The sequence below is a fragment of the Bos grunniens genome, chromosome 8, assembly GCF_055505025.1.
Source record: "Bos grunniens cultivar Pamir isolate PY7600 chromosome 8, Bosgru_T2T1.0, whole genome shotgun sequence".
NCBI lineage: Eukaryota > Metazoa > Chordata > Mammalia > Artiodactyla > Bovidae > Bos > Bos grunniens.
In genome coordinates, this window is record NC_141172.1 from 99,302,373 (window position 1) to 99,329,593 (window position 27,221).

The 27,221-nt window shown below is 44.0% G+C and overlaps 1 protein-coding gene across 16 annotated transcripts in view; it reads left to right on the plus strand.

Moving 5' to 3' along the window:
- The window catches only part of PALM2AKAP2 (PALM2 and AKAP2 fusion), a 522,805-nt gene extending 497,414 nt beyond the window's left edge, over positions 1 to 25,391 (plus strand). For 12 of the 16 annotated variants that reach the window (XM_086315907.1, XM_086315905.1, XM_086315912.1 and 9 more), the window contains 2 exons: positions 10,614 to 10,792; positions 21,447 to 25,391. In XM_086315907.1, coding sequence (XP_086172033.1) covers positions 10,614 to 10,792; positions 21,447 to 21,545 — 278 coding nt within the window. In that variant the 3' untranslated portion in view covers positions 21,546 to 25,391. The remainder of the gene's footprint in view (positions 1 to 10,613; positions 10,793 to 21,446) is intronic. The other 4 variants (XM_086315911.1, XM_086315914.1, XM_086315919.1 and 1 more) reach the window with 1 other exon arrangement.
- The last annotated feature ends 1,830 nt before the right edge of the window (positions 25,392 to 27,221 follow it).

A 27,221-nucleotide genomic window follows, 5' to 3' on the forward strand; every position in this document is an offset into this window, starting at 1 on the left:
AGAAGACGCTCATGCTGGTTCACATCAGGTTTTGTTGCCAAAGAAGTTATGATAAAATTTTTTGGGGGGTGGGGTGGGGCCGGGGAGGGGGTTGGAATTGTCGCTTAAGAGATCATTAACCTGTGGTATTATTCCGTTTTCAGTAACAGAGCCCAGAGAGATTAGGCCAGTTGCCTGAGGTCACCCTGCTAGCAAGTGGAAAAGCCAGGTTCAAGCTCAGGCTTGTTTGACTTCAGAGGCCATAGTCTTTGTACACTTCTTGTCCTCTGCTGGACCTGCTCGTCCGCTTCTGAGGTCTATGAGGTGCATAGTAACAGTCCCTCTCTCCATTCAAGTTTCCCTCTACCCTCTCCCCAGTCTCAGGGCTAACCCCTGTTTTCTCTGGGTCCTCCTCCCTCTCCTTTTTGGAGCCATGATTGCTCTGGAGTCCTCTGCTCCCAGTGGTCTAGCTGGATGAATTTTCTTGCAGAGGCCATGAGACAGTGCTACCCTAGTGACCTAGGATGGTTCCTTTGTGCTTTCAGAACTTAATTCCAGTGCTTCAAATTACAGTAGGGAAAACTGCTGGTTCTGTCCCAAAATCTAAGCAGATGGCCTAGGGACTAACATCGTCCATGTCAGCCATCTAGCCTGGCTGCTCTTGTGAGTTCTTCCTGAATGTTTATGCCCAGGAGGAAACTCGGTCATTCACTCCAGAGAGAGGCTCATTGTCTGAAACGAACAGGCACTCAAGCAAGGAATCTGTTTCTTAATCTGAGGATGAGGGGGAAAACGTGTTCACTCCATTGCCCGAACACTTCTGGCAAAGTGGGGCCAGAGCTGACCAAATTCATTTACTAGTGTTTGTTGAACACCATGTCTGCTTTCTGCTTTTGTTCTCTTTTGCTCTTTAAGATAAGATAGTTCCTTCTGCCTTGAACCAGAAACTCCTTGTATTTTTTGTATCTGAACCCAGCAAATAGGTTCATTAAAAAAAAAAAAAAATGCATGCCATTTGGGAAGGAATTGGTAAGAAAGTTTAGATCAAAATAGTTTGGCAAGGGATGAAGGTATGTGGTGAAATCAGGACTTCTCAAGTTACAGAATTCAAAGTTCTTTTTGGACATTGCCTTCAGTGGTTTAAAAAGGCCACTGCCATGGTTAAACTCATCAGCCTCACTTCTGAGAAGACACAGACTCTGGTCTTTGTTCTGTGACAAGCCTATGATCATGTGTTCTGGATTATAGAACTTTGGAAAAGAACAACACTTCCCAGCACTCCCTTCTGCAGCAGGTTCTGCTGTCACCGCTGATTGTGCTGGGTCTTCTGGTATACCCAGGCTTGTCTGGGTTGTCACCTGCCTTGCTGGGGACACCACGTGGTGCTCCTTTTCCTGAGTCTGGCTACTCTGTGCTCCAAGTTAGGAGAGCTGCTTCCAAAGATTCAGACTCAGTCACATGCAAATCAATATGCAGTCGTGAGCTGAGAATGAAGAGATGAATCAAAGGACCTAATTCTTGTAAAACTCCTGCTCTAATTAATGCCTCATCAGAAATGTGAGCTAGATTTCATCTAAGCCAGGCCTGGGAGCAAGATAGCCGTCATGACGGTTGGCTTTTAGGGCAGGATATGACACTTTCTTTCTAACTATGGCGACTTGCCATGTGCTTCCCTAGGGAGACTGGTATTTCAGATCCAGTTCATCTTTGTGAATAAACTACTTACTACTTACAGGGTGGAGGACCATGGACGGTTATGGGAAGTGTGTGCAGGACAGGCCATTAGAGCCCTGGGGAATACATCCATATCACCTGTAATGGTATTTTATTTCTCATGGCCTTGGTAAACATCCAAGGTTTCCCCAAAAGTTGTATGCGTCTGACATCACAGTGTTCTCAGTCCATCTTTTATTTCTCATTACTGAAATATAAATTCATACTAAAGATGGGCAAGGAGAATTATGTGCTTAAATGTGACAGTCATTTCTCTGGATTCATCTCTAAAGGTTAAATCCTGATTCCGCTTCTTGTTAGCTGTGTAACTTACTTACTTCACTTCTCTAAATCTCAGTTTCTTCACCAGTAAAATGGGAATAAAATAGCATCAGCCTCATCAATAAGTTCATAGAGTCAGTGCACAAAAGGCTTCCCTTTAGGGTTATTATTATTTTTGTTGTTATTGCAGTTTTTGTTATGTTTTAGGAAAAGACTTAGAAAACTTTTAGCAGAATTACTTAAGAGTTATTCAGTAGCTATTGGGAGCCTGACATAAATGGCACAGCTTGCTTTATAAAATTGCGTTCTAGTCCTGAGAAGTATTCATCATTATTTCCTTAGATTTAGTTTCTCTCATAACATCTGAGTTCACAATTAGCTTTCAGTAGTCACCTGTGATTTCAAAAAACAAAGGCCATTATTAAGCATGTTGGGTGAGAATGAAATTACAAATCACTATGAAAATATTTTCTTTTAGGGGGTGGTTGTCTTCTTCATAGAGCCAGGCTCACCATGTTGGTAGAAATGTGTTTAACCAAAAGATCTTGGTCCAGGATTCACTACTTACCATGATTTTCATTCTTACTGGTTTAGTTAAATTTTTTTCTTTTTTTGGTCTTAAACTATATTTGCCCTGGAGATGCAAAACTCTTTCCTTCTCCAGTTTTCCTTTTCCAGCTCCGTTCAGAGAAATGACAACTCATCCCAACTCATCCCTCCTTACCCTGAAGTAGTAATATTTGGAAGTTTCTGAGACTTGTGTCAGCAGGTAGGGATATTTCTCATTTCTCATTTCTGAGCTAGACTTATAGTATGAAGATTCATATCATCGCATTCTCCCACTCCTGGGGCCTTCAAAGGAGGAGATGAAAGGAGCAAGGGTGTGTGGGTCACAGCTGGAACTATACAAGCCAGTGGGATCCAACAAGCAGGATATTCCCTTGTACTGGGAGGAAATGGATTGCAAAACCTAAGTGTGGACTCCTCTCTTTCTGGTGATCTGCGAGTCGTTTAGATGTTTGCAAGCGCACCCCAAGGCTCCGTGAAGAAAGGAGATCATTGAAGGAGGCTTGGGCCAAGGCATGTTATTTGGTGGGCGTCTTTGTTCGGTTTGGTTTTTAAGTAAGAGTGGGTGATGGCTTTCTCTTTTCTTTTGAGAAATGGAGAAACAAAGGATCTTTGATTTTTAAGACATTAGACGCCATGTATATAGAATATGATACTCGCCAGAAAGCTAATGTTTGACCGAAATAATTTTCTAAACTTTAGGACTCCACCCTCTTGGCTTCATAGAAGTTAGTCCTGAAGTTAGTTCCTGAAGAGGGAGGGTGTGGGCCGTCAGGAAAGGCAGCGCCTGTGTACCCAGGACATGCAGCCTCCACTCCGGTTCCCTTGAGTGGGAGGAACTGTGGGGTTTTCTCTCTTCCCCCATCAGCACAGGGAAATCCATCTTGTTTGGAAAAGCCAGAAGCAAGTCAAGGCGTGGCTCACTCTCTCCGGATCAGAACGTGTCTTAACTATTTATAATAAACAGGAAACCCAAATTCATGGTTCCTGGTTTTTTCTTCCACCCATCGTGGGAGACAGCATTTATGAATTGGGAGTGAAATTCTGCTGCCCCCTCTGCTCCTCAGTCTGCCTCCCATGTCACGCAGACAAGACCAGTGCTTCTCTGAGGCCTCCAGGAGGGGTTAGCCCAGGGGTCCCCTGGGCCTGTGCTGGCTGGTGAGACACAAGAAAGTCTGGATCTGCCTAGTCCATGAAGTTTAAAGCCTCAACTTTATCTGCTCTTCTTAGCATGAGTAGTAATACCTAAAGGAAAAAAATTCCGGCTTGTTGTATAATTTAAAATTAATTCATGCTTATTGCAGAAAAAAATGTAGAGAACAAAGGATAAAGGTAAAAGTGATTTCTAATCCTAACCACTACATGTCTAATTATTCTCATGCACTTACATGCATGGAAGATAACATTAGGTCTCTATGTGTATTAGTCTACTATTGCTGTAGCAAATCACGAATATAGTGACTTAACAGGGCTTCCCAGGTAGCACTAGTGGTAAAGAAGCCACCTGCCAGTGCTGGAGATGCAAGAGATGGTTTTCAATCCCTGGGTCTGGAAGATGCCCTGGAGTAGGAAATAGCAACTTGCTGCAGTATTCTTGCCTGGAAAATTCCATGATCAGAGGAGCTTGGTAGGCTACTGTCCATGGGGCCACAGAGAGTCAGACATGACTGAGCACAGCACAGTACATGGTGACTTAACACACATTTACTATCTCATAGTTCTCGAGGCCAGAAATCTGAAATGTGTCAGCTGTGGACTGAATTTTGCCCCCCTCAAGTTGTGAGGGCCTAAACTCTGATGTGATGGTAGTTGGAGACAGGGCCCTTGTGAATAATTAGAGTTAGATGAGGTCATGAGGGTGAGGCCACTCATGATGGTATTAGTGCCCTTATGCAGAAAGACCAGAGAGCCCCTTCTCTCACTGAGATGTGTGGTCACGGCAGGAAGGTTAGCCATCTGCATGATAGGGGGGATACTGTCACTAGAACCTGAGCATGCCGGCACCTGTGCTGATCTCACACTTGCAGCCTCCAGAAGGATGAGAAAATCATTTCTGCTGTTAAAGCCACAGAATCTGTGGTATTTGACTTTAGCATTTCAAACAGATTAAAATATAGTCATTCTGGGGTACAGTCAAGATGTTGGTGGGGCTGTGTTCCTTCTAGAGGCTCTTAGGGAGGACCATTTCCCTCCCTTTTCCAGTTCTGCAGGCTGCCTGCATTCCTTGGCTTGTGACCTCTTCCTTCATCTTCAAAGTTAACCGCATAGCATCTTCAGATCCCGCTCTCTGATCCTCCTCCATCTCTTTTATGAGGACCCTTGTGATTACATTTCACCAAACTGGATAATCTAGAATAGTCTTCCATCTCAAAGTCCTTAACTTAATCACACCTTCAAAGTCCTTTTGCCATGCAAAGAAGTATATTCACAAGTTTGGGAAATCAGGGCTTGGGTATGCTTGTGGAAGCCTTTATTCTGCCCACGATAGACTGTTCATCTTACCCTGATTTAGCTTTTACTGTGTGTCACGTGTGCACTTTTTTTTTTTAACTTTTACACAGCTAATAAGTAATGAGCTAGGATTTAAACCAGGCAGTCGAGCTCTAGAGCCTGCACACTTCAACCCCTGCAATATTTCTGCTTTTGTAATCTGCTTTTTCTCTTAATGTATTTTGAGTATCTTCCATGACTGTAACTATTCCTTTAAATTTGAGAGACTAAAACATGATTTATTATGGCTAAATAATACACCAACATCTGAATAAGCCATAACTAATTTAACCCTTGTCCCATAGTCAGATGCTTTTGTTGTCCCACATATGTAATTATAAACAAAGAAACAGTAATAAAAGTTCTTATACATAAGCTTTGTGCCTATACTTAATTATTAGCTGAACTTGTGCCTACAATTGGTGGTTAATGGTTAACTAGCATAGAATAGTAATTTCCCAAACTGGTAATTTCCCCAACTTGAGATGTTAATAGGGTTTCTATGAAATGAGGTTCTCTAATTAAATAAATTTGAGAAGTGCTGTACACCCATCCTTAAACTAGAGATTCACAATCATATTAGCACTAAAACTTTGGAGAAGTCCTCTGGTAAAGAAAATCTATCTTGTTTTATCTTTAAAACTTTCTTTAGTCGAGTATGTCTCAAATTTATTTGACCAATGTCTTTTTGACTGTTTGCAGCATTGAGTACTATCTTACAAAGCTAAGGTAATAGGACATGATTTTAGAAACACAGCTTTGGCATCATCCTGCCAAGTGAAGCTGCTTATCCTCAAACACCTTTAAATGCTTAAATCTAAAATCACTCTAGATGGAATAGTTTGGACAAAATCACATGTAGGACATAAACTTGAGAACATTTTCTACCCTCCACTCCGAATTGCAATCTAGCTTTGTTCTTTTGGTTCCTGTCAGTCGTGAAACTCACATCACCCCTGCTCTGTAAATGTCAGGTAGCAGCTCTTGGCCAAGACCAACACAGGTCTGCCCTGAGGTCTACATGACACCCCAGGGATGCCAACTGGCTCCTTTAAGGGAAATGTTTTGTAGAGTATTCTGCCCAGGTACGAAACTAGATAACAGGATGTTTATCATTGAAATAGAGGACACTTCCAGCTACTGTCAGCTGTTCAGTCCTTCCCAGCTGAACAGACTGAGAACCAGTTTTGGTGAGACAAGTGGAGATGGAACCTGAGGGTAGCGGAATCTGGGTTCATGCCAGCAAACACCAGAGATAACCATCACTGTTTGAAGATCCTGATGAATTGTGTCCTAAGGGCCAGGGAATTTCAAGAGGCCCCCCAGGGCTGTAGACAGGATGAGAGAGACCTCTCGGGCCTGTACCGCAAATTACTTGCATCACTTGCTTACTTGTTTGTGTCATGAGGCCCAAACGGTGGTGTCTACAGTGTCTACTGCTGGGGGATGAGCATGAGACATTTTTCACCATCCTGATCAAGGGGAAAAGGGACTTTCCTGGTGGCTCAGTGGTAATCTCCTGCCAGTGCAGGAGGCATGGGTTCGATCCCTGGTCTGGGAAGATCCCCTGAAGGAAATGGCAACCCATTGTAGTATTGTTGCCTGGAGAACCCTATGAACAGAGGAGCCTGGTTTACTACAGTCCATGGGGTCCCAGAGAGTCGGACATGACTTAGCAACTGAACGACAACAAATCAAGGGGAAAACTTGATTGAGCTGCAAACTAGGTTTTTGATGACCTGTGTGATTCCTAAGATGGGGTGAGAATTCCAGGCTTAGTTGGAACCATACTGGAGGCAGGGTGGTTGGAGATCACAGCAGAGAAGCCCCAGCAAGCTGACTTCCCCCGATATCAACCAGACCAGAGGTCTGGGGGTGGGGTGCAGTGTCTCCTTTCTCTGGGGATCTGTGACTGCTTCTCCTGAGGCTCAAACGTAAGCCTGGTTATCTGAAACCTGTTGTCTCCCAGGCGTCCCCGCCACCTTCTCTGGAAGCTGCCACTGCAGACCTGCTAAGGCAGTCTTTGGTTCCTATTACCCATGTGACCTCTAGTGGTCGTAACTGGTAAAACTGGCTTCAGGGATGGATTTGCTGGAGTACTAAGAAATAAACCGGGGAAGGCAATGGCACCCCACTCCAGTACTCTTGCCTGGAAAGTCCCATGGACGGAGGAGCAGGAAATGGCTTTAATGTTTAATAGCTGACCACTTCTCTGTAGTAACTTTTCACCTTCTGTTATTCTCTTTCAGCACACACCCAATTACATAGTTTAGCAACAGTTGACACAATTTGGATTCCAGACCTAACCTTGACTGTTGCTAGCTAATATAATTTGGACTGATGTTAAGCATCTGAGCCTCCAGGGTCTAAACTGTTCAGAGATGTCATGACATCCGCCCTGATTACTACATCCCAGGGTTGTTTTAAGGGTCAAATGACATGAAGAAACCTATCATTGAAATGCTGTATAAATGTGTTTGCTGTTACTCCAAAGCTGTTCGTGTCTATGGTTCTGTAGACCACAATCGTTTTATTTCATGTGCTTTGGTGAAGACATTTAAACTCTTTGCTCAGATTCTGTATTGGGAATTCTGTCCCAGTCCACAAGTTATTTAATTAGTGGCTGCTATGTGTATTTCAGTGGACTTACTGGTTCATTCAACAGCCATGAACTCCTGCCTGTGCCAGATGCCACAGTTGGTGCTGGGATCCTGCAGTGACCAGGGCAGACAAGGTCCTGCCCTAGAGAGTGTATATTCAGATGAGTTAGGGGAGTTCTTAGCCTCAGACTGAGCTGATTCCTATCTTCAGGTGACTTTATAGCTTAACTGAGAAGAAGAGTTTAAACAACCAGATATGACACAAGTCAAGGTGTGAAAAAGGCTTTACAGAAGTATAAACAAAGTGTTATGAGTCAGGGGTCCTACTGTGGAATGTGTGAAGGGGTGAAGTTTGAGGCAGTGAATACAGACTGTCTTTCTAGGAGTTTAGTACTGGAGGAATGGCTAGTAGGAGATGATTGGGACCTCTTGAGAGGTCAGTTGGAAAGTGACCAACCTGATCTTTTGGTATCTGTTTCTAGTTTTAAAAGAGTTGCCAAATTTTTATGCAGAATTTCCTAGAAAATTGCTCATTCTTACTCCATAGACATAATTATTCTTTGAGATTCCAAATAAATAATGACTAGACTCACTGGATGCTTACTGTTCTAAAGATTAACTTTATAAATATTAATTTGGTTCTTGTACCAACTGTATGAGGTAGGTACTTCTATCAACGTGCCAGTTTTATAGATTAGGAAACTGAGATAGAAAAACTTAAAAAAACGAAACAAGTAACCTGCCCAAGGGTATTTTGCTGCTAAGTAATGAATTCAAACCCAAGCACACTGGCTCTAGAACTGCGTGCTGGCCACTGGGCTGTATTATTTCTCAAAGCTTCATTATAAAAGTCAATCAAAATTTTTAGAAATACATACTAAGTATTCCAGAATTATATTGCCTGAGGTCTGAGATTGCTTCAAATATTTTCGTACAGAGTGGTGGGAGGAAGACAGGTAGATAGCATAGATGAAACAGGAGTGGTAAAATCTTGATAATGTTAATATAATTGATAAGTCCATTGGCATCATGATAGCATTTCCTAATTTTCATAATAAAAAATAGAAACCATTTCCAGAGGATTTCAAGACCTTCAAATATTTGTACCCTTACTGTTAATATCAAAAGACTTTTTACCAATGATCTGGGTAATTGAGATCAAAGCAATGAGTTTCATTAAGTTACTAATGTAACGGTGCCAATGTATTAAAAATTAAAAATTTCCTACATAATTGCCAGATGGGCTGGTCATATACTTTTTTTTAAAACCAGTAAAGGTTGATCTTCTTGCCAAATATATTTGATAGAATAGCAAAATGTTTGAGTTAGAGTAGACTTCTAAGACAGCGTCTCCCCGTATTCTCATTTCCTCGCTGCTGCTGCTAAGTCGCTTCAGTCGTGTCCGACTCTATGCGACCCCATAGAGGGCAGCCCACCAGGCTCCCCTGTCCCTGGGATTCTCCAGGCAACAACACTGGAGTGGGTTGCCGTTTCCTTCTCCAATGCATGAAAGTGAAAAGTGAAAGTGAAGTCGCTCAGTCGTGTCTGACTCTTAGTGACCCCATGCACTGCAGCCTACCAGGCTCCTCCGTCCGTGGGATTTTCCAGGCAAGCTAGGGAAGTTGAAACTTGGAGAACCTAAGTGATCAATCCAAGATTAAAGTGGGAACATAACATGGTTGTCTACAGCCAACCTCATGGCTGGTTCATGAGAGAGCAGAAATTAAAACCCAAGCTTCCTGAACTCTGAGGGGCTTCCCACCTCCCATCAAAGGAGCTCTGCATGGTAAAGTCTTATAGCCACCCACATAGAGATGCAGACCCCAGGCTTCACTTGTGATTCTGGCTGGCTACATCAGGCAGTCTGGGGAGTAAGGCAAAGAAAGATGCTTGCCTTCATCCTGGGTCTGCAGGAGGGGGGTCACGTGGGTCTTGAACCTCCCCTGGTCGTTTCCAAACTTTTGTGCTTTAATAGCCCCGTATATTTTGTGTGTTTTCTCTACATTCCTTGTTTACAGTCCCTATGTCTCTCACAAGGGGCATAGTTGAAAACATCATGACTGTTGAACCTGAAGCTACTTCTCAGAGGTGCATTTGGGGCTCTGGCAATAAAACCCACTCCTACCTGGGCCAGAAGTCAGGGCCAGGCTTTTCCAGAGAGGGTGGGATGCAGGCAGTCGTGGCTGCAGTGCCTGACATCACCACACCACTGCGACTGAGAACCTGATCTCATCCTAAGAATTCCTGTTTGGCATCTCAAAAGCTGGAACCTCACCTTTCCCAAGTCTGTCACACCCCTTTCCTACAACATGGAACCTGCGGTTGTTGGCATTCATTCCTTAAGACCTGGGAACTCAAACCTAAATGCTTTCAGGACCATGGCAGGTAAGGTAAAAAAGTGAAGCTGGCTGATCCATGTAAGACCAGGAAGAACAGGCTTAGTTCTCACCCAGGGGTTTTACAACCCCTGCTGTCCATACGAAAATCTCGGGCTGGTCATCTGTCCATCGGTGACCTCTGATGAGAAAGAGCCTGGGAAGGAAACCAGGAGACCTGGATACCATCGCCAGCCTCCTGGTGACTCAGCAGAGCCTTCCTTTGCAGAGCCTCAGTTTTCCTTATCTGTAAGAAATGGGCCTTTAAGATTCAAATAGAATACATGTCCCCAAAACAACCAGAGCCAATGTCTGTCTATGTGTCTGTCTGTCTGTCTGTCTGACATATTTGCGAAATGCTTGACAGGTCTCTTTGGTCTAACTGACTTTAGAACCAGTTTCCTTGAGGTCTTTGTTGGATGCATTTGTGACATTAATCCTTAAGCACTTGGATCCTTGTAATAAAATGACCTGCACTTAACCATCATTCTGGTACCACGCTCTATGTCACAGGTTGCTTTTTTGCCAGTGTTCTCTTCTTTCCGAAAGCTGTCATGAGCAGACAAGCTTATTAGAAAGGGTGTTCTCTTCGTGTTGTTTGTTTCAGGGAAAATAGAGAAAGTCAGACCTCCTCCATCCCCCACACCTGAAGGTCCCAGCTTGCAGCCTGACTTAGCCCCCGAAGAGGCTGCCGGATCGCAGCGGCCCAAGAATCTGATGCAGACCCTCATGGAAGACTATGAGACACACAAATCTAAAAGGCGCGAGAGAATGGATGATAGTAGTGTAAGTTTCTCCTCTTTCCTCTTTCCTGCATCCAAGGGTGAACGTCGGCCTGGTGTATGGTACTGTGGATCAGGCTCTGATGTGTGTGCGGGTGTCTGGCCAGCATCATGGGACCAGAACCAATTTTCAGATGTGTGGTTTTAACATGCCTGGAGTTGGGTTGGGGTTTGTCTTGTTTCTCAAAAACATTGATCATGCAAAGAGTGGGTCTTTTTACTGCCAAGTTTTGGTCTGAATCTACTGGCACAGCTTGTACATGAGATATGGGATGTGTAGAAAGATACCACGCAGGGGGAACACAGAAAGAAGGACGTAAGCTCCCTGAAATCACCCACAGACACCAGGGAGCTGACCGCAGCCATTGCTCGCCTGCTCTGTATAGATGTTATTTCTCTAGGCAGGAGTCCCCAACCTCTGGGATCTAATGACTGATGATGATCTGAGATGGAGTTGATGTAATAATAATAATAGAAATAAAGTGCACAATAAATGTAATGCACTTGGATCATCCTGAAACCATCCCCCCATCCCAACCCTGGTCCATGGAAAAATTGTCTTCTGTGAAGCTAGTTCCTGGTACCAAAAAGGTCAGGGATCGCTGCAGAGACCTGTGATGAGGCTGACCCTTCAGTGTCAGCTCCGGGCAGTCCTTGTAAGTGGTACCCAGTGCTCGGAAGGCTCAGTATGTTTCGGCTGCTACCAAGCCCATGTGTACAGTGTGTCAGGAAAGAGCCTTTTAAAATGACAGTTAAAAACCACACGGCTACCCTGCTACCCTCAGCTCCAAGAACTTTGCATGTGACGTGCCCATCAGCCGCGAAGAAAGTCGTCTGCTCTGTGGTTTCTTTCTCTAGTAAGAGACTTCAGAGCCCTTGTGCCCCACAGCCTGCACAGCCAGGAGCCTGGGGATCAGCCTCAGGGGTCCATGTCAACCTCGGAGTCTGCTGGCTTCTGTCTCTTAGCATTTATTGAGGTAACCACCTCCTCCCCTGAAATAGCTCAGGTCGGTTGAGGATATGCCCCAGTTGACCCAGGACAGTCCTGGTTTCTGCCTCTTATCCTCGTGTAATTATTAATAGCATCCCCTTTCCCTCTTAAAAGTGCCCCAGTTTGGATGATAAATTCTCTGCTCACCTTAAACTTGAACACAACAGGGCTCACAGTAGGAGTTCCATGCTGATTAACTGCCTTTCATATTCTAGTTGGCTGAGTGAAAGGATACTGAACATTTTAGTGGTAAAGAAAGTGAATGTGCCTGTGGCAGCCGAATGACCCACTTGGTGTCTCTCAGCCTCTTACCTGGGCTTGTACCTCAGTTGCTTGGAAAGCTAACCCAGCTCCTCTGGTGGGCTGGAGTATTTCTGGGCTGTTTCCTGTATTGTACAGTGGGATGGGCCTGGCCCTTGATGGCTGCTGCTGAGGTTTCCACCACTGGGGCTCCTTCTCTGAGCCTGTAAGACCCTTTCTGTCCTTCTTTGAGCCTTTCTTAAAATTATGGAGTTAACCTTTAGGTATTTTCTGGAGCCTGTGACCATCTTGAAGCTTGGGGCTGTATGTACGATTTCACACTGTATATCGGCAACCTTGGTGGAAGTTGGCTGGGATGTGGGGATACAGAGGAACTAATGGATTACTTTGCATGTGACCCAGACGAGTGATTTTGAAGCACCCCCTCTGTATCTCTTGTGCATGCCTTTTGTGTTGAAGGGCAGGTGTCAGGGGAAAACGCCATACCTGGAAGTAAAGAGCCTGCTCGCACTCATGTCATAGGCAGAGATGAACAGACTCTGACACTTAGGCAGCCACCTGACGTATTCGACTCAGGTTGGATTTCCCCCTTTGCATGAAGGAAGCTGCTTGGAATCGGCCTTTTAATACTGATTGCCCTTTACTTACACACTCCTGTCTCTGTTTTATTTTTTTTTTTCAAGTATATCAACATTTTAGATAAGGAAGAAACCTACTAAGCAAACTGTTCATATTCCCAGATCTCAAAGTCAAGGCCAAGTGTTCTGCACTGTTGTTGATACTGCAAGAGAACCAAGTTTTTCGCTGTTGAAAGTTCTTAGGGATAGAAAAAAAATCTATCCAACCTACTGTATCTCTTTTAAGAGACCCAAATCTGGAAGAAACAAAAGAACAGTATATTACAGTTCTTTTGAAAGAACTGTAGTATACTGTTCTAAAGCAAATGAATGATCATCAGTGAGACTTCATCTCAGAGCCACCTGTTAACCTGTCTTAGTCCTTTTGATTCAGGGAATCTTTCTATTGTGTCACCATCAATCACTGCAGAATATGTTGAAGTTTACCTGTAGGAATGAACAAGCCTTCATCTCTTTTCCTAGCTGATCTGTGGCCTTTCTTTAATTGTCTTTCATACCAAAATATTAACCATAGGGAGCAGATGGATGGCTTGAAGCCTGAATTTTGTCACTGGCTTCCCTGCCCCAGAAGCTGGTAATTCTGTTCTTGCTCCATCCACATACATGATCCTCAGGGTAAGATGTGGCTTCTTGGCTCCTCCAGCTATCATCCTAAGTCATTTGGGTCCATTGTGACTCAGCACTTGGGCCTGCCACCATTTCTTCCCCAAAGCCACTCGGCAGCTATGAGTCACTCACGTGTGATCAGGACCCAACCACAAGTGTTCACCCTTAGGAAGTGGCAAGTTCTTTCTGAACTGAATGAAGAGAATTCTTACATACTGTACTTCCCAAGGAGAAGGCAGGCTTAAAACCAAGACTGGGATGTGTGCGTAGTGATGCGCTGGGTACAGTGATGTTAATGAGGATGGGAGGAGAGAAGAAAGAGAAGACAAATGTAGCTGTGCCTGAAGTTTGCATGAGTAGTTTTTGCCAACTTATCTGGGGGAAAACCACTGATCCTTACCATCAAAACAGGTATAGCATCCCTCCACCCCAGAGTAGCACTGGCATCTGGAGACCTGTCCCTAGTTCAGGACCTTCCATTTCCCCACTTGATAAAATATCATACGTGGGATAGGAGGGAAGACTCTGGCTCAAGGAGTCCCTGGCAGGCAGTGGCATGAGGCAGCTGCGGAGTATATAGTGCTCTTTTTCATACTCTTCAGCTAGCCTCTCTCCTCCTCAAACCAAAGTGAGGGCTCAGAGAACAACAGAAGGTGAAATATGAAATCATGAATCTCTCTTTCTGGGAACATCTGCCCAGGAGTTGATGTGAAAGTCATCTGTGGATGTTTTGCTTCATTTTGCAGTTGGGGATGAAGTCAGTGACAAGGAACCAGGAAAAAAATCCCTTTTCTGAAAAAGTGACCCCCAAATGGCCATCCTTGTTCCCCAGCTCAGACCTGGGGCACAGTAATGCTTCAGTAGCAACGGTCTTCATCCGCCTGGGCTGGGGCCTTCTGCTTGGCGTGGTCACTGATGAGTGTCACCATGCTTGAGGTTCAGCTAGGCTCTACCTCTTAGTGCCCCCTTGGCTAATTTAGGGGTAGGAGGATTGCTAACCCCAACCCTACCCACTTACCCTGGGCTGTTTACCGGGCTGTTTACCAGCCTTTAAGGACTCTTGTGAGAATTAGGAAAAGGCACGCTTTTCTAAAACTCTGTGAGGGTGCAGTCCTGAGTCGGCTGTGCAGCTGGGGAGGAGACCGGGGCACTGAGCTCAACCTCATCCATCCCCCACCTGGTGTTTTTGTGCAGAGCAGCCGTCCTGCTCGCAGTATAGGTTTCTCTAATCCGGAAATGTTATCTTACATGGAAATGTCCCCTTATCTGGGCCTGATGCTGTCTCTGGTCAGTCATGCAACTCATAAGGTCCTAATGAATCATAATTTCCTGTAGGGTTTCTTGGTACCTTGCAAAGGAAGGATATTGAGGCAACACTATTTTTCTGGCCAGTTTTTCCTCCAACCTGACCTAGTCTCAGAAGGCAATGAGTTCTTGAATCAGGAGTGCTCTTGAACTTGTTTGGTAGACTTGCTTTCCCTTTCTCAGTGGAAGGGATGCTGTGCTGAGTCCAAAGTACAGCCTCCTGGGCTTTTAGCCCCATCCTCAGGCCTCGCACTGAATCTACCCTTGGTGGGTTTTCCTGTGTTCTCTTTCTTTCTACTTTGCCCCCAAGGTAGTTATGAGAGGGCTTTCAGCCTTTCCTGCCTGTCTTGGAATAAGAGAAGGCCTTTTCGATTCCTGGGTTAAACCAAGGTCTCTTTGATTCCTGGGTTAATTCCTGGGCTAGAAGTCACTACTTTTCCAAGAATTCCTGACACACACTTCCTTCCAGACCAAGACATCTTTGACGAATTCTCGCTGAACTGTCCCTGGGTGGGCGGAGGAAGCTTGTCTGCCTCCAGTGCCCCTACGCTGCAGGCTGAGAGTTCAGTCACCCTCAGTGATGCTTCATTCCCCTAGTTCTCACACACAGCCTAGGAATATGCAGGGGAGGGGAACACTCCACATTCATCAGCCCCTGGTCATCAGTCTGATCATGATGCAACATGTTTTCCAAATGCAGCACCTAAGAAGCAGTCGGTGATCACAGTCATATGATTCCCCATCCAGCCTATGGTCACCCTGCCAGAAACCAGTTAGTGCCTTCAAGGTCCCGTGTGGTATAAATGTAAGGTCAGGACCACAAGTCTGAAGGGAGCTGTCAGAAGTCGGTCCTTCTAACTCATCACCCACAGCCAGGACATTTTTTCGCTGAGCTTTCTTTACAGTGACTTTTAGTTTCCTAGAGGAACTAAAGGATCATTCTAGTTCCGACATAATTACCCCATTCTCAGGAACCTATCTAAGCCCCCCAAGGTAGAGATGAAGCAGGCTGCTTGCTGTCTCATGGCAGTGCCATCCTTAGATCAGGTTCAGAGAATCTGCCTCCACAAAGCTTGCATTCAAACCATTCTTTGTCTGTGGTTAGGGTCTTCTTTTCATGAGACAACAGATGACAAGACTACTTTGGGCTCAGAGAGGCCTACAGGAAGAGGAAAGGGCTGTTTGTCTACAGATGACTACAGATTCTAACAAGTCCAACATGACCCTTAAAGATCTTGCTGGGGGGTAGCTGGTTGCATAAACAACAGGGGAAAGAATCTTGTTAATTCAGATCATAGCAAATGGAAGTGACAAATCTTGAATTAACAAAGTCTGGCTTATCTGATATTTTTATGAAGAAATAATAGGGTATCTGCTTGCTACAAAAGATACACTTTTTAATAAACTGATATCAGATGAAGCAAGCCTTGGTGTGGGTGTGTCCTGGTCTCCTGACGTCACTTCCCCTCCTGTCCCCCCCACCCCCGCCCCCCGCCCGCCTCGTGCTGGTCCCCAGCTGAGGGGTGTTCCCCATGTCTCTGCCATTTACTAACCCTGGTTTTTCCCTCTCTGCCAGTACACCTCTAAGTTACTGTCTTGCAAGGTGACTTCCGAGGTACTTTTCCACTTGTTTGTCTTGGTCTTCCTGCATGCCCGACCCAAGTGCATGCTGTCGTGGTTTGCCGTTTCCTGATGGTTTTTTTTTTCCTCCCTTCCTTTTCTGAATGGGATGATTGCCTTGAAATGTTGGCATCTATGCAACAGTGGTATATGAGACTGTGCTTTGCTGTGCTGTGTGCTGGGCTGGACAAGACCTTGCCATGCTCATGGATCTGGAAGATGTTTGGACTAGAGGGCACAACCAATGGGCTATTTGGATTTTTGTTTGTTGTTTTAGAAGCTGATAACAAATCTGCTCTGGTCTGGTTAGAAAATCATGTAGCTCAAGTGGACGGGGGCTGTTGGGTTGGATCAGTCCTTGGTTTGGCTTAACACAAACCCAGAGAGCTCCACGCCATCGCTTTAGGATAACTTTTTCCAACTGTGAACCAATCCAGTTCCCCCTCCCTGTCATCTTTAAACCTGTGTTTTTGTTTTGGACGCTCCTGCAAGCATTATATTTCCCCCAAAGCCTCGACCCTACAACTTCCTTCTACACAAATTTCTCAAACCTGTAGTATGAAAAAGCACATTTTAAAATGTTTTCCATTTTTTCCACATATATATTGACTTATTTATGTGCTATGAGAAAGCATATTGGTTTTTATATTTTTAATTTCTATAGCATCATTTTTATTTTAAAAGACTTATTGCAGATGTACAGAATTGTAGAGAATCATTTATTCATTCACCTGGTTAACAGTTTATCCAGGACCTATTACACATCAGGCACTTTCTCGGTTCTGAGAAGATAGTAGTCACCTGAACAATGTCCGTGATCCCATGGAGCCAAGGATGTGCCAGTGTGCCAAGTCTATGACAGAGTAAAATAATGAGGCCAGCCTTGTCCATTCTTGTCATTTGTAATATTTCCTTAATATTTTATAAAGAAATAAATATTACCAATACCATTCAAGCCCTCTTGTTACTTCTCCCAGCTCTCATTTCTTTCTCTCTTGAGAGAAAACTTCTCTGGAGTTTGGCATTGATTGTTTCCATGCATGTTTTTATCCTTATACTATATACTATATATGTCTGTATACATAAATTATATCTAATGGTTTTGCATGTTCTAGAACTTTCCATAAGTGTATCATATTTTAGCGCCCAGTAATCTTTATTCTGTCTGCATCATTTTTTAATGTGTCCATGTTGATATTTCCAGCTCTATTTCACTCATCATAGCTGCCATGTATAGTGTTCCATTGAATGAGTACATATGTATTGATTATCCTTCTGGTGATCGAACTGTAGGTTGTATCTTTTCTTTGCCATTACAAACAATGAATCAGTGAATGTTATTGTACATAGCTCTTTGTGTGACCCATGGAAGAAGGTCTACAAATATATCTAGAAGTAAAAGCACTTGTTCTGGGGCTTATACAGACTCACATTCACTACCTATTGCAAATTATTCTTCAGATTGTCTGTGCTGACCTATAGCACAATATCTTGGTTTGACCCAAAATGTTTGTTTGGGTTTTCTATACCATCCTACAGAAAACCTGAATAATCTTTTTGGCCAACACAATATATTTTATATCTCCATGTTTAGCAAAATAAATGTAGTTAACTATAGATATGAATTGATGATTATCAGTGGGTGTTTTTTTTTTTTTTTCCAGAAAATATAAAATGAATACTGCAAATATCTTTACATGGACCTTCTTCAGTGTCTAACTGTGGTTCTCAGTTGGGGGAAGGTAGTTTAAGAATTAGACCCTAAGCCCACATTCCCTTTGAGTCAACATAAGATTGATGAAAATCTGGTCTCATCCACCCAAGGAAGATAAAACTGGGCCCTATCTACCTTCTGTGGAAGAGATGGGGGGTCAAATATTAGCACATCTTAACACATCTGTCTTTTGTTTCACATCCCCAAAATAAAGTTGTCTAGGCTGATTGCTACTCAAAGTGAAGCGATTCACTTGAATTCCCTAAGCATTGGAAAGAAAAATTAATATTAGAGGACTGTTCAGAGAGAATTGATTTTTTTCTTTCTCCCACCAGACCTAAATCGGAATTAATTTGTGGAAGATAAAACCTTAAATCAGGTCTTACTATGTTTTTTTCTCTCTATTTCTATGGAGAATGTATATTGTCCTTTCTGATTCTTCCTCCTTCAGATTCCTCCCAGCCACTGAGCAGCAGTGGAACATGGTATTCCAGACCATTGACTCCATACCCAGAGTTCTGGGGTCAGATGTTAACTTTTCCTTCTACTAGTCTGATTATTTAAACCTCCTTTTGGTTCAGTTTTTTCATATGTGAAATGCAAGTAGTAATGGTATGAACCCCACAGAACAGTAGCAAGGATTAAAACCCCAGCTGGTTCATGGTACCTGTGATGTATGTATTTATTATTATCAGAGCCCTGGAGGCAAGTGCTTTTCTTAAACCAGAAAGGAAAGGAACACACTTTAGGAGACAAAGTTAATATGCAAACATCTAGAACAAGAGTTCTAGATTTGCTAGAGCTATATTCACACACACACAGTACTCTATTAATTGTGCAGCAGAGACTCATCTACATACCTTCCCCAAGGGCTTGGCTTTTGAATCTTCAAAAGGCCAGTTGTAGGATGGCTTCACTCCTGAGCCAGTCCGATCATAACCTCGTGGACCTGAAGACAATTTTATAGCAAGGTCACTGGCTCTTTTAGTTATGCTCTGCTGCTTATCTGATCTGTGCCTTTACTAACAACTTTAGATTTCATCAGAAATCCAGGCTCATGATAAGAGCATATAAATAGGGGAATGAAAGAAGAAAAGGGGGCTCATTGTTGGTACAGATGAATTATTTGGGTTGCCACAAGTAGATGTTCAAACCCAAGCTGTGCTGAATGTTTCCATAATTATAAGTATCATTTCTCTGCCCATTGCACTTTTTGGTGACTAAGCTCCAGGAGGGAAGAGACTCTTCTGTCCTAAACATGAAGTACTATGCCCGACACTTGGTAGAAAGCCAAAAAATATCTGTAAGATGATTGGGTAGTTGGATTGATATAGGTTCCCAAAGAACAGAGTACAGTAAATTTATTCAACATGATTGAGAATTAAAACGGGGCCTAAGGCCATCTGAAATGGAAGGGGACACTTTTTCAGAACCTTAGATTGATTTTTAGCTCTTATGTAAACCATTTGGTTTGTATATGCAGTCTGCAGGGCAAACATATGACTGTTTTACACAAGGAGAGCTCCTTGTCAAAATGCCTTATGTTAGAATACCACTTGATTGCTCATAAAGCCCTTTCACATGATGTGAGAAATGCAAAACTACTGTTTGAGAACTTACTATGCCCTGGAAACTATGCTAAACGCTTTACATGCAGTGCCTCATTTATTCCTCAGACCAACTTGGTACTATAGTTTTTATAATCCCCATTTTACATATAAGGAAACTGAGGCACAGAAATAATAAACCTTCCCAAGGTCATGTAGTTACTAGGATTTAACCTTAGTCTGCCTGGACTTCAGAGTCCACCCCTCTTCCTGAAAAAGCCCGTGAAGTAGGGCAGGTGTTGTGTTTGTAGATAAACTTTCTTTATACATAAGGTTTAAGAGACACAAGATGCCATGAACAGCAGCAACACGTTCCAGGCAGAGAGCTAGAAATAAAGCTCAGCACTTGCCATTCCAGTCCCGCACGGCTTCCCGGTACCATGCTACCACGCATTGACCTGAAGACTGCTGTTTAACTCTGCCAGGCTTGGAAGCATCCTTCTACTGATGTCTTATTCTTAGATATTGACTAAGTGACGATGACATGCTTATACACCAACACTTTAGGGCATGGCTTATGTTCTTCATGATGAACATCCCTTCAGGAGACCTGACCGAGTTGTGTCCCATATGTCCTGTCTAGCCGTCCCTCCTAGGAGGACTAGGGAAGCCTTCCCGGAGAAAAGTGCACTGTAGCTCTGAGAAGTCCATTACTTTATCAGAGGTGCAGAGAAGCAAACTGAGATTCCTCCCCCTGCTCCCCTTGCCCTGCCTAGACCTTTATCTGTCCAGAATCTGCTTATGTCTGGGCTCCCACCACTGCTTGTAAACCTTTATCTCCTTGCTTCTCTGAAGTTGTCAGCATCTCTGTCGCTTGCCAGAATGATTGTTCTTCACATAAACAAAAGCTTCATTCCATATTGGTTGGATAACCAACCAGTCTTGGCTCTACTGGACTTTTCTTTAAATTCAGAAACTGTGCATCCTAAGCCAGAGCCACAATAACTGAACTGACTGGTGTGCATGGGCTTGCTTTTGGCGTAGCACTGTGAAATTGAACCGTTTCTCCCGCTTTGGCAACCTAAATGTCCTTCATGCGGATGTCATCTGGATCAAACTCAAGCAGGAGCAGACTGGCCGAAGGTTTCCCCCGGAGTCCACAGGCTCTTCTAGGGAACCAGAGGGAGGGTGGCTCACCCCGATGGTGGTGAACCAATTTGTTCTCAACGTTGTCACCTTCCATTTCCTTAATGAGTACCTGTAGCCCTGATGCTACATCAGCATGCCCAGATTCCTTTATTATTGGCTTCAGAAGCTCTTTTTTTCCCCCCACTTAATTCCTCTTGCGAGCTTAATTATACCAAAGTAGATTTTTGTGATATAAATAAGATCACAGCTTGCGTAGGTCCATAAAGTTTGATGGAATGATTCCGCACTGGTTCCGTTGTTTGGAACTCTTTTCTGGAGACTAAGACCATTCATAGCTGTGCTAATGTGGTAGTCACTAGATCCAAGAGGCTACTGAAATCAAGTGTGTAGTTTCTCAGCCGCACGAGCCATGTTCTAAGCACTCAGTAGCTGCCATACTGGATAGTCCAGATGCAGAACATTGCCAACAGACTGCGCTCATCTAGAGCATGTAGCGATCGCTTTGTTATCAAAAAGCTTGATGCAGGGCCAAATTTAGTTCTAGGAAACTTGCAGAACATTTCAGGGAAATTAAATCTCTCTATACTGAGAATGATGGGTCAGATGGCAAGTGAACTTGGCTGTGAGATGATGGCGCCCCCAGGACCTCCCACCACCCACCTTCACTTTCATTCTCTCCGGTCTCCCAGCTGGTTCAGACAGTTTCCCACTTTCCTCATTCAGTAGATACTGTTGAGGGAGGGAAAGGAGAAAAGAAACAGAGAAGTCAGTTTGTGTATGTGATTGATATCCATGAACTCTGTGTAATTTTTTTCCTTCTCTCTTAGGTCCTTGAGGCCACACGGGTTAATCGAAGAAAGAGCGCATTGGCTTTGCGCTGGGAGGCGGGGATCTATGCCAACCAAGAGGAAGAAAACAATGAATAATCAACTTCCTTCCACCCAGGAAGCTTCTTTGGTGCTTGGGCTCCCAAGAAACCAAGAAATCAACAGTTAAAGCATTTTAATAGAATATTTATTAAAGTGCAAACGAACTCAGCAATCCTTATGCAGGCCAGAAGTTATAATTTACAGTGAAAAAGCAGTCCACCCACCAAACTCAAACTCCTGGGAGTCAAAAGGAAAAGGATTGTGTGTGTGTGTGTGTGACTCAAAAGGATCGCCTGGGTTTGGACCACAGTTGATCCAAAAGGACAAAGAAATTATGAGCAAACCGACATGGTTGCTCCAGGCAGAAGAGACCAGGCTGCCTGGGTGGTGAGGAAAACAGTGGAGATGTGGCCCTTTGGAGAATCTGAGAAGCTGGCGCCGTCCACCTGGCGGAGGGTACTTCCCTGCGCCTGCACCAGTTCCCACCCGTGACCACATCGCAGGTGGCGGACCAACTCCATTTACTCCAGCAGCCACAAAATAAGGTTTCTCTCCATTTGCCCAGAAGAGGCAACTCTCGTCCCATATCTCTTTCATTTAATTGTTTTTAATTAGGAGCCATGAATGATCACAATCCGTATTTTGAAGACAAGATTTCTTCCTGTTGCAAACACAATCTGTTCTACATTAGGAGGTTGAGGAAGTGGGGGCAGAAAGCCAAACCAAATAGATTATTTTACCTTTAGGGTCTTGTCTGCTTATGATACTGACTGAGCTACAGTTTATGAGAACACATTTTCACAATTCTGTTTCTTTATATGAAGACTATATTTAGGGGGCAACAACTATTTTTATGATGGGGTGGGGGAATCTATCCATGTATAAAACCTGTACACATTGAACAGCATGGTTCAAGAGGGGAGGGGTGTTTTTAGAATGGCAATAATCAAAACAAGGGCGAACTCTGCCTTGGAGAGGTAGATGAGAAATAAAGAGGTGTTTATAACTATATTTTATATATAAAGTGAACCTTCAAGGGAGTAGGAAGATGATAGATTATTTTGGATTAGTCAGGGAAAGGAAGCAGTAAAGAAAGCTCATGAAAGGTAGAGAATAAGGGAGGGAGAAAGAGTGGGAAAATGAGGAAGTAAGAGAGATTATTTTTGCTGAGCAACCAGTATTTTTCAGGATGATACAGAGAAAAATATAGAAGTTTAAGTGCAGGCTTAGGATCAGCTACAAATCCTAAAGATGGGTGTGTGTGTGTGCGCACGCACACACGTGCCTATGTGTCCACACATGCCTTTGTGTATTTTTGCAAAGCGCGTGAGTGCTCACGAGTAAGGGTGTGTGTGTGTGTGTGTGTGAGGAGTAAAATTCCAGAATGGTCATGGGACAGAGGTATCCACTTACTTCCTCCAAAGCTGTTTGCCAGCGTCAGGAGTGAGCGAGAATTTCTTTTTTATGAAAAGGATATAGAGGCTCCTAGCTGATACAGTATTTGTAATATTAAGTTGACCTAACATGGTATTTGCATGAGTCACAATGGCAAAGTTTTGAGCAGTTTTGTAATTTGACATTTAGGAAAGTTTCATATTTATTCTCATGCTTTGTATTCATGCTTAGTATAGGCTAAAGGATGCCAGCTTTACTCTTTTTGTCTTTTAAAGCAATATGATCAGGGCATTCAATCATGGAATGCCCTCAATTTCTGGATGAGAAATTTTTTAACTCTGGCCATGAGAAAAATACTGACCAGCATTCTTTTTTTTTTTGGTCCCCTTTGTTTTTTCTTTAAATTAGAGGATAATCACTTTACAATATTGTGCCCTTTGTTTTAAAACTGTGTTTTTTTTAAAAAAAGCAATAAGTAAGTTAGACCTCACTAAAATTCCTTTTTGTTTTTATATTATTCTGTCATAAGCGCTAATAGGTTATTCTGACAAGTAGCAGTTCCACAAAATTTGTATGTAGATGTCATGCACACTATCTTTGCTTCTTTTATTAGACTAATGTCGGCTTTAGGGGAAAGTTTATTCATAAACAAGTGGTGGACACAAAGTAGAAATGGAGCTGTCGGGTAACTTACAACTTTGAAACTGCCAAGGGAACCTGCAATTTGAAGCCAAATTCTACAGATGGGTAATTAGCGCCATCTTCAAATGGCTCACGGCCCTGAGCATTCCGAATGAAGAGTCAACAAAATGTGCTAACCACTGGAGATACGTGACAAATAAGATGCCTGCTGTTAGGAATTCTTTTTTCAAGTGGGAGAGGCTGGCACAGAGACAGATGTTCCCAGGAAAATGAGATGAGGAGTCCTGACCAGTGACAGGAGAGTACCCTGAGGATTTCCAGCATTGTTCCCAAGACAGGCACGGGAATGACCACTGATGCGACAGTAGCATCGTGTGGCCCAGGGACACAGAGGCTGCTCGGATGCCTGGAGAGCAAAGTGTTCTATGCTTCGTGATTTCTGGACTAACTCTGGATCTGGTCACGGCCATAGACTAGATACAGATGGACTCCCCATCTTTCGAAAGAGGAAACAATCCTCAGGACTTGCCTGAAGTGTTTGGTTCTGTTTTGGAGGAAAATGTGTACCCACCTTAAACCTCCATTTGAGAAGAGAATGGGCAGCTGAAAAGAAAGCTTAGAAGGCCACGCAATTCCTGCACTTGCTGTGGAGGCAGATAAATCGGTCTTTGACTACAGTTGATTGAACCAGACACATTGATTGCGTAGAGTTACAGAGTTGGGATCCTTTGGTCCGTGCTTTGAGTAGGCAACAAATGCAGAGTTTCCGTGACCCCCTCACAGTCACAAAGCCGTTTAACTGTGGCCCCCACATCTCCAGCCTTTGCTTGTTCCCTTCTGCTGCCTTCTGATGACTGCTGTTCCACTCAGTTACAACCCTGTTAAAATGTCCATTACAGTTCCCTTGGAAGAGCCAGGTTTTCTCTGCGCTCTTGAGTTTTTTTTACTCATTTAAGAAACATTGGGCCATGGCTTTGTACATATCACTATGCTAGGCTCTGGGATCCCAAATGAACCCCTTAAACCATGTGAAGATGCAGCAGACCTGGAGGAAAATCACTCCTGCCTCATCCATTGAGAGGAAGAGGCTTGTCCACACATCGGCCTCTGATGCTCATCCCTGCCCCCAAATAGCACGCAAGCTTGTTAATCTCAGCTAGAACAAATGTTTAGATTCCGTAGATATTAAAAGCTTTCCTGAAAGTATTCCATTCCACAGTGTTTATAGATGTCCACTTTCCTCCGGAACTGATTACCTACTGACATTCCTTGACTTTCTCATCCAGAAATTATGGAAACAGGGTCTGTCAGTGGCAGGAGGCTGGGCTGTGTCCTGCGTGAAGGACACATGCAGTCTCCTTGCCTTTTTACACCTGTGCATGCTGCCCACCGTAGACAGTGATGTATAAACCGTATATAGCTCAGTGTCCACATATATACGCAACACACACACACAGCATAACAAGGAACACTAAGACAGTGTTGACTCTTGTCTCTGAAGACAAATAATTTAACTTTTTTTCCAACTAAAGAATGGATGTCATTAAACTATGTATTGGAAAAAAAAATAATAACCTATGTGTTTAGAGATGGTGACTATATCCAGTTTTAGTGACAGAACCAATTTCCTGAATTTTAAGCATTCAGTGAGTGAGCTGCCAATTTTGATTTTGTGTTGCTCTTTACCCAAATGACTTTTTTTTTTCCCTTTTTTGGAGGAGGGGGCAAAAAGCAGCAATACTGTGTTTGAAAATGATACTCTGGCTCTCCTGTGTATGTTAACCACTTCAATGTTATTATCCTGCTTTGGTTTTATAGTGATTGTGAGGCATTCAATGCAAGTATACAATTATTTTCTCATTAAAACCCAGTGTGTGTTGTGTTTTTATAAGTGATGGCCGCTTGTTTGACTGGGGTGGGGAGTTGGAGGACCGCACTGCCGGAGGGTGGCCAGTGCCCTTGCCTCTGATTCCACGGGGGAACATTGCTTCTTGCATATTTGGAACCAAGAAAGCAACACGAGCTGGTGGGGCAGACCTTCGACAGGCTGTTGGCAGTGCCCCTTTTGCCGTGTTGGGTCCAGCTGCCCTGGCTAGGCTGGAAACTGATGGGACCGGCAGACGTGACATGGGTGCCTCCTGAGGAGGGAGGTGGATTCCAAGGTCAGAGACGGTGGGGCGAAGGGCAGGGTGAACAGTGATGCTCACTCTCTGCCCTTAGGCTCTAATTTTTATTATCCATTCCATTCCCAGCACCCACATTTGGCTCTGCGTGGGTGCTAAGTCGCTTCAGTCCTGTCTGTGTGACCCCATAGACGGCAGCCCGCCAGGCTCCCCCCTCCCTGGGATTCTCCAGGCAAGAACACTGGAGTGGGTTGCCATTTCCTTCTCCAATGCATGAAAGTGAAGTCGCTCAGTCGTGTCCGACCCTCAGCAACCCCATGGGCTGCAGCCTTCCAGGCTCCTCCGTCCATGGGATTTTCCAGGCAAGAGTACTGGAGTGGGGTGCCATAAGTTGCTTCAGTCGTGTTCAACTCTTTGACGCTATGGGCTCTCCTCTGAGGCATGGAGAATTTCAGACTTTACCAAGCATCTGAGACCACAGGTGAACCAAAGCTTCCTCCCCTGATTTCCTCCTGCCCGCCCTCCACTTCCTCACCCGCATCCCGAGTCTCTAGCCACGCTAGGCTGTTTTACATCTTAACCCCTGGAACTAACTTGTACCCAGACCTTCAGTTGCCTGTTCTTCCTTAGCACCTTCTTGTCTCTCTCCCCGGGGTCTCCTTTCAGCTGCTGCTTTCTTCATCTCTCCCCATTTATGTACCTTCTTCCAGTTTTCCCCACCCCTACCCCACACCACCCAGGATTCCAGTCATATTCTCCTGTTCTTCCTTATGGCATCATGTCCAGTCTCCATGTGATGGGAGTTCTCATTTTGGGGGGAAGGGAGTGGGATCAGGCCCCTTGGAAAATTTGATCAAACTCTATAAACAGTAACGTGTTAACATTTTAAAAATGTATTTTTAATTGGAGGATAATTGCTTTACAATATGTTGGTTTCTGCCTGACCACGACATGAATTAGCTATAAGTATACATGTGCCCCCTCCCTCTTGCACCGCCTTTCCACCCCTCACCCCCCACTCCCAGGTCATTACAAAGCACCAGGCAGAGATCCCTGTGTTACACAGGAGCTTCCCTCTAGCTATCCATTTCACACATGGCAGATGAGTAGGCAGCATTTATGAAGCACTGAGAAAGTGACAGGCATTTTCTACAATTTCCACAAATGTAGTCTATTTCTTAGGACATTCCATAGGGCATTCTGTTTTGGTTTCTGTTTGTCTTTTGGGGCTTTTTTTTTTTTTGACTGAGCCACACAGCTTGCGGGATCTTAGTTCCCCAGCCAGGTATCAAACCCAGGCTGTGCCATTGAGGGTGGGAAGTCCTAACTACTAGATCCTGGGAAGTTCCCTGGGGTTGAACTGTTCTGATATCCATTTGACTGGTTAGAAAACAGAGGCCACAGAGCTCATAAATAGTAGCGCTTGAATTTTAACCTGGGCACTCTGATTCAAGTGTTACCTTACCCACTCTTCCCATAAAAATGCACATTGGCAACTTCACATGCAAGATCCAGTAGATCTGATGCTGTGTGGGGGTCTGGGTGACCTTACCACACCTCCTCCTGCGGGCTC